Genomic DNA, 12379 nt, shown 5'->3' with positions numbered 1-12379 from the left:
TTCCAGCAAACATTTAGACTTGGCTTTCTGTTGGATTTGTTGAAAATGCAACAATAGAGTAAAACAATTGCTAACTACAATGGAATAGTGCAGACCTTCCGTTTAGTTTCCTAGGTTTTCAAAGCTGCTCTACTGACTTTGGTGCGTGCATGGGTTTTAAGTGGTAATGTAGAAAGAACAGGGTTTTACAAAGGTTTTGTTTCGTAATCTTGAAAGACAAAAACAGACAAAAATCTGCGATGTAAAACACAATATCCTTGGTAGCGGTAAAATCCAGCTGATTGAAAGGACTAAGGAAATTGTGCTTGTAACAGGACAGCGTGTGAACTTTACAGCTCGTAGTAAAGCTTGTACTTGCTGCTGTACATGCTTCTGTGTGAACACTTCATGAATCTGTCTAGCTCTGTCCATGCCGGATGCGGGAAAAAAATCATGGAAGAGGCACCTATGACTCACAGTGTCTTTAAAGGACTATAATTCTATGGAAGTAAAGACGAAATGTGCCAACAAAAACCGACACCGTGATTTGAAAACCGGTTACAGGCAATGTTGACCCTGAAGAGTCAAAACACCACAGGTCCCGCGGGTAACCATGAAACCCGTGGGTCAGCTGTCGCCAAGGTTACCGCTGAGGTCAATGAATGCACACAGAGAGCATAAGTGTTGACTGCAGGGAGGTGACACAAAGTGCCCTTACAGCTAGATGCTCTAAAGAGTAATCAATGGAAATAAACCTCCCACTGGGATCCTTAAGTTATTTCTGTGCTGAATATCAGACAACTTTCTGTGATAACTGTATTATTGTTGATGTAAGCTGCAATTTATGATTAGAGGGGCAGAACATGTATTGTTTACAAGGTACAGCTTCTCAAATGTGAGGGTTTGATGGTTATTTTGGGGGTATACAAGATTAACCTGAACACATTTTGATTTTGAACTGTTGGTTCGAACACTTTGACATTCACCAATGTTTTAAAGAGCAAAGGATGAGAAGAGTGTAATCAAACACAAGAATCTGCTGATTTGTTTATAATCTGACCATAAATTGCATCCCCTAAATATAATTTTGCATATCCATTAATCTGTTCTGAAAATTCAACCACTGGCTTCTGTAAAAAAAAACATCAGAAAACAGTAAAAAAAAATCATCACAATTTCCTAAAAGCCAAGGTGATGTTATCAGTCCAATGACTAATGTACCGACATGCAAGATAGTTTAAACCAGCAGCTTTCAGAATCATTGCCAATGAATTGTTCTGTATAACTAATCAAACTCATTGTTGCAGCTCAATTCTACTTGATAAATGTGCTTTATTAAAAAGATAAAATAACTCACCTGTCCACCTGGAAACAGCATCTTTTGCGGACACCATTTGACTTTCCTGCAAAACAAAATGTATGATCAACATGTGCTATTCCTTATGTATGCAATGTGTTTTAAGAGTTAATTATATTTATACTGGACAGAAAATACTACATGGAATCAATTCAAATGTATGAGACATTTCAATATAATTAGGAGCTATAATAATTATGCTGTGTACAGAGAATAAAAGAGTTATGTTTTAGATGAGGGAAAGCAGTGTTCGTTTTGTGATGAAATTCCATATGTTTGTTTTGTGGACACTGTGCCAATGTGAAAAAAGCAATGTGGAGTAATTGCCTCATGAGAACACCCAGCTGACATGCTGTTGACCTCAGAGTAGAAAATGTTTTCTACAACAAATGTACTCCATATCTAGTAAACTCAATTAAACTGCCACAAAACTTTGAACACAAGACAGAAAATACTGGGAACATAAATGAAGGTTGGCGCTAAACAATTCCCTTTATATAGGAACGTGTGGTCGGTGAAGTGATGGTTGGATTGCTACGGTCATACTGTATGAACAAGTTGTGGAGTACTATGAAATCCAAGTGGACAGCTGAGCCTAAACCTCCCCTGCAGCTGCGGCTAGAAAAAAACCCATCGAGAAGGTCTGAGCAACGTGCTGGGATTGTGTTCAAGCTTTAAGGGAAATCTTTAGTGACCAATAAAACTGAATCCTGAAACAACAGCAGGTAACATCATCGAGTGTCTAGGTTTTAAACCAACACTTTTGTGGCTGCTGTGCTATGAAGACTGCAGATGTGCTAGATTACAGCAGGTTTTGGCTGATTTCTCCTTGATTTGTCTTTCAAGAAAAGCAGAAGAGTGATCTGCTTCAAGGACTTGAACAGTAGCAATGTCATTGACTGTCAGCAACGATTGAAAGGATGAAAAAAACATTAATAGCAGGAAAATAAAAAGCAGCCTGCAAGTGGGAGGGACTCAATTGCCATAACTTCTGACTCATAGACCTGTGAACGGGCCTGCGTTTGGCTACATGACTAATGTTCTATTCTGCTTATCTGAACCAGATACATCACGGTAGTTTGCTACAACCTGGGAAGGACAACAAAGACGATCACAAACTATGTTTACCTTTGGTAACTAAGTCATTTAAGAACTCCAAAATCATCCATAAATCTGTGTATTGTTGTGGTTCTCCTTCAAAATGGTTGTAAATAAGCTGTTTGAAATCATATCCAACTGTATCACTGCCTCTTCATAACGTGTCATACCTGACACGCCTGTGGCTGTGTTTTCTCTCACGTGTTTTTTTTGCCCTTCCCATGTTTGGTGTTTTGGTGTTTTAGCCCCACCTTCTGCCACATATGCTTATTGGTATCTGTGGGTTGCGGTCCACCACTGTAAAACCAATTTGACATGACAAATGCAACTTGCATAAAAACGTTATTTGTCAACTTGTTGCCACTTATACTGTATGTTTTGTGGATCCGCCGACAGTGAGCATGTATGACGTTAAAGCTTTAATACATTAAATAGGATAAAACACAGCGACTACAGTCAAATACATTCAAATGTTGGACTTGCATATTTGTTTCTATCATTTTAGCAACCACTGTCAAATCATTCAATCTTTGTCAAACATGCGCACAGCAGAGGTCATCTCAAATAAATCCAATAGCCAATAATTAGTACATAATACATATTTGGTGTTGGTTACATGTGCCGAAGGTGAAATTAAGGAATATTGTTTGTGAAATATTTTATTTATCATTCAAAATCTCAAATACCCATTCTATATGTTAAAGGGGTAAGTAGTCCAAATGTATGTGTATTATTGTTCGAACAGTGGTGGAAGAAATACTGCATATTAAAATGTCACAGAAGTATTATTTGCTAAATGTACTTTGACCACGGGTTCCCAACAGACATCTACTTCAAAATAGTCTCTGAACAAATGAGTATCACTTCTGGGGAAACAGGTATGAGCCCATCCTGCAAGACGAGTCCAAGCCTCCTCAGCAAGCAGACAAAACATAAAGTCACACACAGAAATAGAATCTCTCTGAGCATAACTCAAGCTGCACTGACGGGAGATCGTTATCTGTTATCAAAGCTGTGTGTGTGTGTGTGTTTGTTGTGTGTGTGGTGTGTGTGTGTGTGTGTGTGGTGTGTGTGTGTGTGTGTGTGTGTGTGTGTGTTGTGGGGGGGGGGGGGAGGTAGTTATAAAAGAAGAACATATAAGAAAAGCAAGTTTGTCTTCTCACCAACTAATGGGTTTATCTGTTGAATCTCTGTGATTTATCTGTGCACACAGTAGAGCAGAACATTTAGAGAGGTATGTACAGAGAAAGATGAGAGACTGAACTTTCACGATAGCCTCAACTTACACAGAAGATAAATTACAGGTAATAAATAAGAAGGCCCTGGATTCTACCCTCTGGATGTAAAGATAACATGAATATCTCTGCCCCATTTCCAAACAAGTTCATACAAAAGCTTCTACTTACAGAGGGGATACATTCAAGTGGAATAATATGAAGGCCCTGAAGTCTGTATATACCCTCTGGAAACAAAAAGACAATTAATATCTGCCTCCTTTTATGTAAGACTTGCATGTATTATACTTAGCCTAAATGTTTTATCAACAGTTCAATATTTCAAAATAAAAAAATGGCAGTTTTTCCTTTTCCTGAGGTTGGGATCTATTATCCAACAGCTGTTGCAGTGATTAAGCTTGGCAATGAATGTATCACAAGCACCAGAGGCCGAGCTCCTGCAGAGTCTCTAACAACGTGATCATGAAGTCATTTCTCTGGGCAGGGAAACAAATATAAATGTTAAAGGAATGGGTGTTTTTTCTGGATTTAAGCACGTTTTGGCACCAACCTTAAAACACATCTTTAATGTATCTACCATAAAGTGTAAAGAATAGTTGGCAGACCACAGCTGTCGTAAAATATATCGCATTGGCTTTTCTCCTTTTTAAAAAGGTACTTTTATACAAATACAAGTACTGTGGTAAATGCTTACAATACTGGAACTTCATCTGAAACCTAGATACAAAACTATAACGGTATCTATGGTAGAAAGTCTTCAGACATTTTTGGTCATAAGTGAATAAAAAATTACTTGATTTGTAAGATTGCTACAACAGTTATTTTAACTTGAACTCAACTTTGATATCAACTACATTAGCCAGGAATGATTTGCCTGCATGTCTCTTTTGTTATCAGTAGAAGACATAATATTAATGTAATGCTGAAGTGGAAAGAAACAGCAGAAGCGTGTGTGCATGCTTGGTGAAGGGAGGTGTAGGTAAACCAAGCAGACATTTTTACGACACCACACATCTCACATGTGTACATAAGGCAACACACCCCATTCTCCACAGGTCAGCTGTAACAAGAACTCAAGGCGGTGTAAGATTTTTGTAATACCACTAACGGCTGTGTGCATTGTGGGGACGTATTATAGAAGAGGTGTGTCAATAAGTCATGGCCAGTGGCCTTGTCTTCGCCATAACAAGCTTTTAACTACAAACCCTCAGAGCTGAGAGGTCAGAGGTCACACTGCTCATTTACTGTAGAGAGCAATTAAAACTGACATGCAAGTTTAAGAGCTGACCAGAAAGCAGAGGTCTGTGTCTCAGCAGGAAGCTGCTCACTGTTCACACTCATCGTCTCGTATCTGCATGTCACCAGTTTGTGGTTCCAGCTGACGGTTAAATATTGACATCAGAGCGTATTTCAAATGTTGAGCAAAGACCACTTGCAATCCACTTTTCACTTCCTTGTTCACATTTGATTCAAACCGTGAGAAACTGTGACCCTGCAGAGCAGATACATGTTGGTTCTCAGCAGTACGACGTGACATCCTTTAATCAGACCCTGCACAACTAAATCATGTCTTTAGTTATGTCATATTAACTATATTCCTCTGTGTTTGGGAGGGTTTGCATATACACGTTCATGCAACATATAACCGTGGTCCGTCTCTGTTCACAAACACAAGCTTTTCTTTATTTGAATACCTTGGTTAGAGCCTTCTCAACAGTTAGGAACAGCTACATGTTCAATGTAATGTGTGAGGAGAGAATGGTTTTTAACACTTCCTGCCTATGTTATTTTTAGCACTATGAGTCAAGGGTTTTGTTTACTGCACTCCTTTGCAGTTCTGTTCTGGTACAGTTTTCATTAATGTACCTGCAGTAAGTCTATGTTGAAAAATGTACAAGCTTAAAAAATGTCTGCCAACTGTATCATAGTCCTATTTTTATCACTGCTATTTGTGACAATTAGTGGGAGGCTGAACTGAAATTGTCCAGCACCTAAGGCACAACTCAGGATTCATTATGGGGTGTGAAACCAGCTCCTCAAGCGGTTTGTTTCACTACCCTTTCCTCTCTTCTTATAGAGATCATTACTGAATGTAAAAACACACCATCTGCCTTCATAAGCCACCTCATGTTGGAATCAAGTCTCCATATTTGTTTAGCATTATTTCACTAGATACAAGCTATATTGTCAGATATTTCTGGTGATTGTCAAAACCTCCACAAATATCTATAGAGATTACATACAGGCTTTTAAATCCAGTGGCAACAATTCATTTGACATTACATGCACAAGAAAAATTCAACAATGAATTCCTTATGAATCTGCTTTGTACTGAAGTGGCTGTTAAGCTACGCTGCCTGTATCATGAGTCACTACATACACTCAATGAACAGTCAAATGGAAGCTTTGTCTGATGTAATGCAGTCCAATACAACAGCTATGGTTGTTGTTGAACCAACATATTAAATATAATCCATTCTCACATAACTTCACAACTCAGTTCAGTTTCATAGAGGTGAATCACCAGCACTCTGACATGGTCTCAAACAGTTAGAGTTTCACTGAGTCACCTTATGAAGCTGGATTGTATTACGTTTTACAGGAAGATATATTTCTCTGTTCAGTGATCATAGGTGACTTGATTGAAGCGAAATGCTTTAAACAAACTCTTTGAAAATGAAAAAGAAAGCAGTCACGTTGCGTCTGTACTCACTCATCTCCTCGACGACCTCGGGGTCACATTCTCTGTACTTCTCGAGCTCGGCCTGCAGCTGCGTCCGCTCCTCTCTCAGAGCCTGCAGCTCCTTCAGCAGAGAGCCTCTCTCCTTCTACACACACACACATCATTTGGGTTTTTAGAAGTGTAACTCTAATAGATTCATTATTATTTTTAGCACATTTCATTCACAGTACATCATGATTTTGGTACATTTTATGAAAAGGTTCTTACTGTGTCTTGACGTCCTACTTTCGCTTTTTCAACCGCTTTCTGAACAGACGCTTTTCGCTGCTTTGCTTCAGAAATCTAGAAAGTTCAATAGTCTAACATTAGGCACATTTCACACACATTTTCCACCAAGGAAAACCATGTAAACAAAACACATTTTCCTGTTTCTGGCATGAAATAATATTATGTTTCAACTTCAAAGTGGGGAAACAGTTGCTGAGAAAACACAATAACGTCCTGAACGATAACAAATCAACATTAGTTAGCGCATCTTTGACAAGAGAGCAGAAGATAATCTGGCTTTTGTAGCTTTTAAGCGTTATGTAAACCTCCCAAAAATCTCAGTTTCCTATGATTGCTCACCAGTGCATTAGAGGCTAATGGTTCATTGACGGTAGAAGCTAGTTAAGTTGTGCATTAGAGTGTCAAAGCATGCTCTAGTCTGAAAGAAAGGAAGCTGGGTTGTTATTTGTTTGTAAATAACACTTTTTCTAATGTATCATTTAGAGCCATCACTTCATTAGTCATGATATCACTCATATCATTTACATTGCTAGATAATATCACTTCAGTTGAATTCCACATGACCAGTCGACCCTTATTATCCTGATCATCTGCTGTCATGTCATCCATGTCTGTGTAATGTATAAATGATATGTTATTATTTAGTGACAGATTGCGGCTCTAGATCCTTTAACTTCTGTTGTAGAAATGTGGAGGCCATCGCTCTCTGAGGAGTCGCCACCCTCTCGCCATCTGCCTGCCGAGATGACGAGGAGTGATACTTCTGACACTACCAATCTCCCAGCAAAGCCACCAAGTGCGACATGGGAGAATCTCAGTGCTGAGTTATTAATAGGGCTCATTCGTTGTATTTTTTGGCGGGAATTCTCTGTTTATTATCAATAAAAAAAAATGGGGAAATAATATGAAACCAAAACACTATGATGAAAGATATCCATTATAATTCATCCACTGCCTCTTCCTGTCATTCTATTACCAGAAGCAGAGTCTTCTTGACACAGAGACCACAGCTTTGGTTCAAATCTATCTTATCCACTAATAGAAAACTTGTTTTGATGGAAAAATCAAATCTCTTGTTATGCCATACATAACAGTTTCTGTTCCGTACAGCGCAAGATGTTCTTCATCCATTCTGTTTTGTTTGATAACATCTGCAGCTTTTGAGATATAAGGTTGTTTGTTAACACCGAGCGTCTTCACCTGGTTTTCCAGATCCTCCAGTTTGTTCTTGCGAGCGTGCAGGGCCTTGCTGGGAAAGGCCCAGTAGTAGTTGGACGTACCCACTCTCTCAGAGTCCACCATGTTGTCATCCACCAGGCTCTGCAGCACGTCCTTCACACTCATGGGAGCTTAAAGCAGAGAGAGGAAAACACACCTCCTACATTACACATACACACTCTCCAGCAGCTATTTGTGGATTATTGATTTGATTTGTGCACGACTGATTCAAACAGGAGGTTTGATTGTTACACGCTGAGTAGACTTAAGGTGATGTTCGGATGTTAGGTTTAACATTGCATTTGACTGAGGATTTGAAAAATACAAGAAGGTCTAATTCTTCCTGTTGGCGAGGCGTACCACTCGAATGCTCGCACATCGTCACCCTCACATCTGCTGCCTATCGGGCCGCTTTATGCTTATCTGAGAGAACATTGCATGAGAGGATGTAACAGTAGAGGAGTTCCTTTTTGAACAGTGTCAGCGGTGAAATGTGATACTCCCACGCTTCACTGTGAAAACTGAAAGCGCCTATCTGCTGTGTTAAGGGCTGAGCTGGATGTCGAACAGGAGCAAAAATAAAAACGAGATGCGAAAATGAAAGACGCTCTGGATGGATCAAACTCTGTATGTGCCTGACTCCAGTCCTTGGTCTTGTTCATGTGACTCAAATAGCTTTTTGGCCTTTCTTCAACTTCTGCTTTTAAAGGGTTACTGATATTGTATAACCACTATTTGTTTAAAGTAGCTGAGATTGCTTCCTTGGCCTCTTTTCTCACATGTTCCCCCCTTCTACAGGAACATGTGCCCATAGTGCAGAACTCTTGTTGCCCCCTCCCCCATCACTTAGTAACTATATCATGCCCAAGTAAGGGGGACAAAAACATGTGCTTTTAATCACAGCAACATGATCCAGTTTCTCTAGATTCATGTTATGTCCACCCAAACATACACAACACAGCTTTGTTCCTCTGCAGCTCTTAAAAATGCAAGATTGTATTTTTTTGCCCGCTTTAATCTAAGCTCAATTTTGACAATGAGGAAATGTGTTTCATTTCAAACTAAAAGCTTTCAATGGTTCTCTGCACTGTGAGATTGCTGCTGTCGATACGGCTGGTTCTGCAGAATAAATACAGTTAAGATGGCAACAGCTAGTCCTGGTTGCCATGGCCATGTTGCAAGCATGTCACCACAATGTTTCCAAGAATGCATGCAGTGCCTGTTCACACTGACTGTATTGTCTTTGGAGATAATCTGATGGAATATGACTTATTAAAGACAAAAGTTGGTATCAATGCATCCATACCCCATGTATGACACTTTAAGAACACTACAGTTTTATATCTATTGTTCACCTGTCGAGAACGTGTTGAAAACGGAAAGAAATTCTCTGCTGATCCCACAAACATTGTAGATTAAAAGTCCTTAATGTTTTTGGTATTTACTTAAAATACTCTTTTAGGCTAAAATGCATATTCAAGTAAAGTGTACTGCAACAATTAACAGCTCTGTTCACTGTCAATTACCTCTTAGAAATATGCAGACTGACTGGATGAAGACTTATGAAAATAAGAGAATAATCAGTTCCAACATGTTTATGCTTTGCCATTAGAAATCCCTCGAGTGTCTCCTGTTCAGACTCAGCTCTGAGAATCATGTTTTTCTTTTCTAAAAATATAGTAATGACTCCACAAACCTTTAAAAACCAGCAAGGGAAACACATACACAAACAAGAGCAAACCAAAAAGCACCATACAAAGCGGTGGGTCAATACTCACTTATGCCTTTTTGCTTGGGGGCGATCTTCTCAATGTCTTTCAGCTGAAACACATCTTTCTGAGAAGAGAATATATTCAAGATTTGTAATCACGGTACAGTCGAAAAAGGAACAATTTAGCAAATATCTGCAACCTTATTTAGTGCTAAAATGTTTTCAACGTTCCCTTTTTAAGCACATTAAAGCCATTGTTAGGCCAGTCCGTTTAGTTATGATGTGTATGAAAGAGAGTAATCATTTGGTAGCAGTTTGCAAGTTGGCTTTCGTCTTCTTCACAATAAGACAGCCTAATCAATGAGGGATAATGATTCAATACTTATTCAATTGTGTTAAATACAATTAAAATGCACAATCATACTGTACGGCCTGGTACGGCAGCTGGACCACCCTCAACCGTAAGGCTTTACAGAGGGTGGGGAAAACTGCACAGAACATCACCAGGACGGAGCTGCCATCCACGGAGGACCTTTACTCCCAGCGGCTCAGGAAGAAATCCCTCCGGATTATAAAAGGCCCCCATCACCCCAGCCACAAACAGTTCTGTCTGCTGCCGTCTGGCAGGCGTTACCGCAGCAACCGGACTAAAACCACCAGACTCACACAGGCAATAAGACTGTGAAACACCTGAACTGTTGAAGCTAAATCTGTGAAACACCTGAACAGTTGAAATAACATCCCTAATATTCATCTGGCTGCTACTTAAAAATGATTGAAAAATGATTGATCTATTTACCTATATATCCTATTTCAATAACTTGCATATAGGCTCTTATTGCACCATTTCACTATTTTAAACTATTTTTCTTTTTGTATTACTATTTACTTGCACTATATTGTTTCTGTTTATCTGTGTTTTGTGTTGCTCTGTTGGAGAAGCCTGTGACACAAGATTTTCATCTGCATAACTACACTGTAGCTATGTTCGTATGACTAAATAAAGAACCTTGAACCTTGACAAGAAAGTACAGTGTTCAGAGAGTTTTGTGTGCAAAGTGTATTTGACCAAAAAAGGGAATACTGAGGCCACATATTATGTTAATGTTGTTCTTATTTCTTACCGTTTCAAAGAAAATCTCCATCATGCGACTTCTCTTTTCATCCAAGCTTAGTCCTTTCTTCTTTGACTGTAACAGATAGTTTCATGTCACATCAGGGCAGGGGCAAATGTACTACACAGTCATTTAATAAGTGAAAGTGGCAGTACAAACAGCATGAGGGACTGATAAACACCATTCAGCAAGGATCAAAACCTTAATATATAATAAACCATAAATAACATTCGCAGCACTTTAAAAAGTTCAGGTTTAATAACTGCTGTGTTGTGGGCTTATTAATGCACAGGTCAATGCATTATTATTATTATTATTCTACCATTTCTCACTGCTATGAGAAAACAAAAGCTACTTTATTATGGGTTGTTTTAATCACTACAGTGCACTAGAATTATCTGCCAACAAATCTGACCTTTTCCTTTCCTTAATTACCATGCATCATATTATATTTTAATTTCAACTCTTAATGACCAATAAAGCATGTTGTCACAGCTAATCCAACACCTGCTTTTAATGTGTTTATAACAAGGGTTGCTAGCAGACCACAATGGACATAAACCTTCGGCGTGTTTTGACCATAGACTGTATATATTGTTTTGAAGTATGCAATGACAATAGTGCAGTGTTATTAGTGAGTTCATCAAATAAATCTTATCAATAAATTGTATCAAATACAATCATTAAATAAAAGCTATCAGTGTTGTTGTGTTACAGCTTCCGGGCACCAAGGGCAGCACCGAGCCACAGTGTACTCTGCGAGGGAGAATACATTATGGATTTTACAAGGTTTAAGTTTATGTAAGCTAATGGACACGACCCAATAAGTCTTGTTTTGAGTATTTTACACTTTATGTTGTACACCCCATGGATGTATAAAGAGAACCTAATAAGGTCTTAAGTGTGATGGGTGAAGTGCTAGAAGTTAGCACTAAAACGTTAACGCTAAGGTAATTGTGCTAAGTTTATTCATTATAAGTATATGATCAGCTTTAAAACGTTAATGCTAACTCAAAAACATAATGTGATTAAACGTTGACAGGTTATTTCCGGTTGATGGCTGAAGCTGATGTTTCCGTTAGCTGGCAGTTTGCTTGGTAATGCTACCTTTAACGTCCCTATGAGCACTTGCAGGAAAAGGTAAACGTCTACTTACCATTTTGCAATGTTAGTCGAATCAGAAACAATCACTGACAACAGGGTTTTCCGTTACAGGATGCTACAAAGCGCTGTTGTATGTTACTAATCCAAATAGGAAAGAAACCTTCCCAGTACTGAATTTCCCGCGGAACGTTGTCATGGGGCTTCTGCTGCCTTCGCTGCTCGTCGTAAACTCGATAATATACCGCGATGTACACCAGACAAATATATATATATGTTGTTTTAACTTAATGTATTCTTTAAGATACAACGTACATGTGATCTTTTCCATATTAACATGTTTGAGCGAAAGAAAACCTTGAGAAACGGTCATGTTTGCCACGGTTTTGGATCGTTTGTGTCGTGTTGTGATCAATATTGGTTATTTCCAACTGCTAAGAAGGCAGCATTATTATAATGGGGAGGAGCGATGTTGTTTGACTTGAACTCGTGATTTTCTGACGCCATCTACTGTCTAATAAAAACATTGTTCAAATAAATTACTTATGCCACTTATTACAACAAATATCACATGCATCTTCTTTCCTTTCCCTA

The 12379-nt window shown here is 38.8% G+C and overlaps 1 protein-coding gene across 2 annotated transcripts in view; it reads right to left on the bottom strand.

Annotated features, from left to right (window-relative positions):
• Positions 1-12004, bottom strand: part of mnd1 (meiotic nuclear divisions 1 homolog (S. cerevisiae)) — a 14072-nt gene extending 2068 nt beyond the window's left edge. Inside the window, exons 1-7 of one of the 2 annotated variants that reach the window (XM_034231215.1) lie at positions 11841-12004; positions 10694-10759; positions 9637-9694; positions 7841-7989; positions 6620-6694; positions 6379-6497; positions 1337-1377 (exon numbers count right to left, since the gene is read on the bottom strand). In XM_034231215.1, coding sequence (XP_034087106.1) covers positions 1337-1377; positions 6379-6497; positions 6620-6694; positions 7841-7989; positions 9637-9694; positions 10694-10759; positions 11841-11843 — 511 coding nt within the window. In that variant the 5' untranslated portion in view covers positions 11844-12004. Of the gene's footprint in view, positions 1-1336; positions 1383-6378; positions 6498-6619; positions 6695-7840; positions 7990-9636; positions 9695-10693; positions 10760-11840 lie in introns of both variants that reach the window. The other variant, XM_034231214.1, reaches the window with a different exon arrangement.
• Between the last annotated feature and the right edge of the window lie 375 nt (positions 12005-12379).

The sequence above is a fragment of the Gymnodraco acuticeps genome, unplaced genomic scaffold, assembly GCF_902827175.1.
Source record: "Gymnodraco acuticeps unplaced genomic scaffold, fGymAcu1.1, whole genome shotgun sequence".
In the NCBI taxonomy this organism is placed as follows: Eukaryota; Metazoa; Chordata; class Actinopteri; order Perciformes; family Bathydraconidae; genus Gymnodraco; species Gymnodraco acuticeps.
The sequence above is the reverse complement of the archived record's forward strand: the minus strand, read 5'-3'. Positions and strand labels throughout refer to the sequence as shown.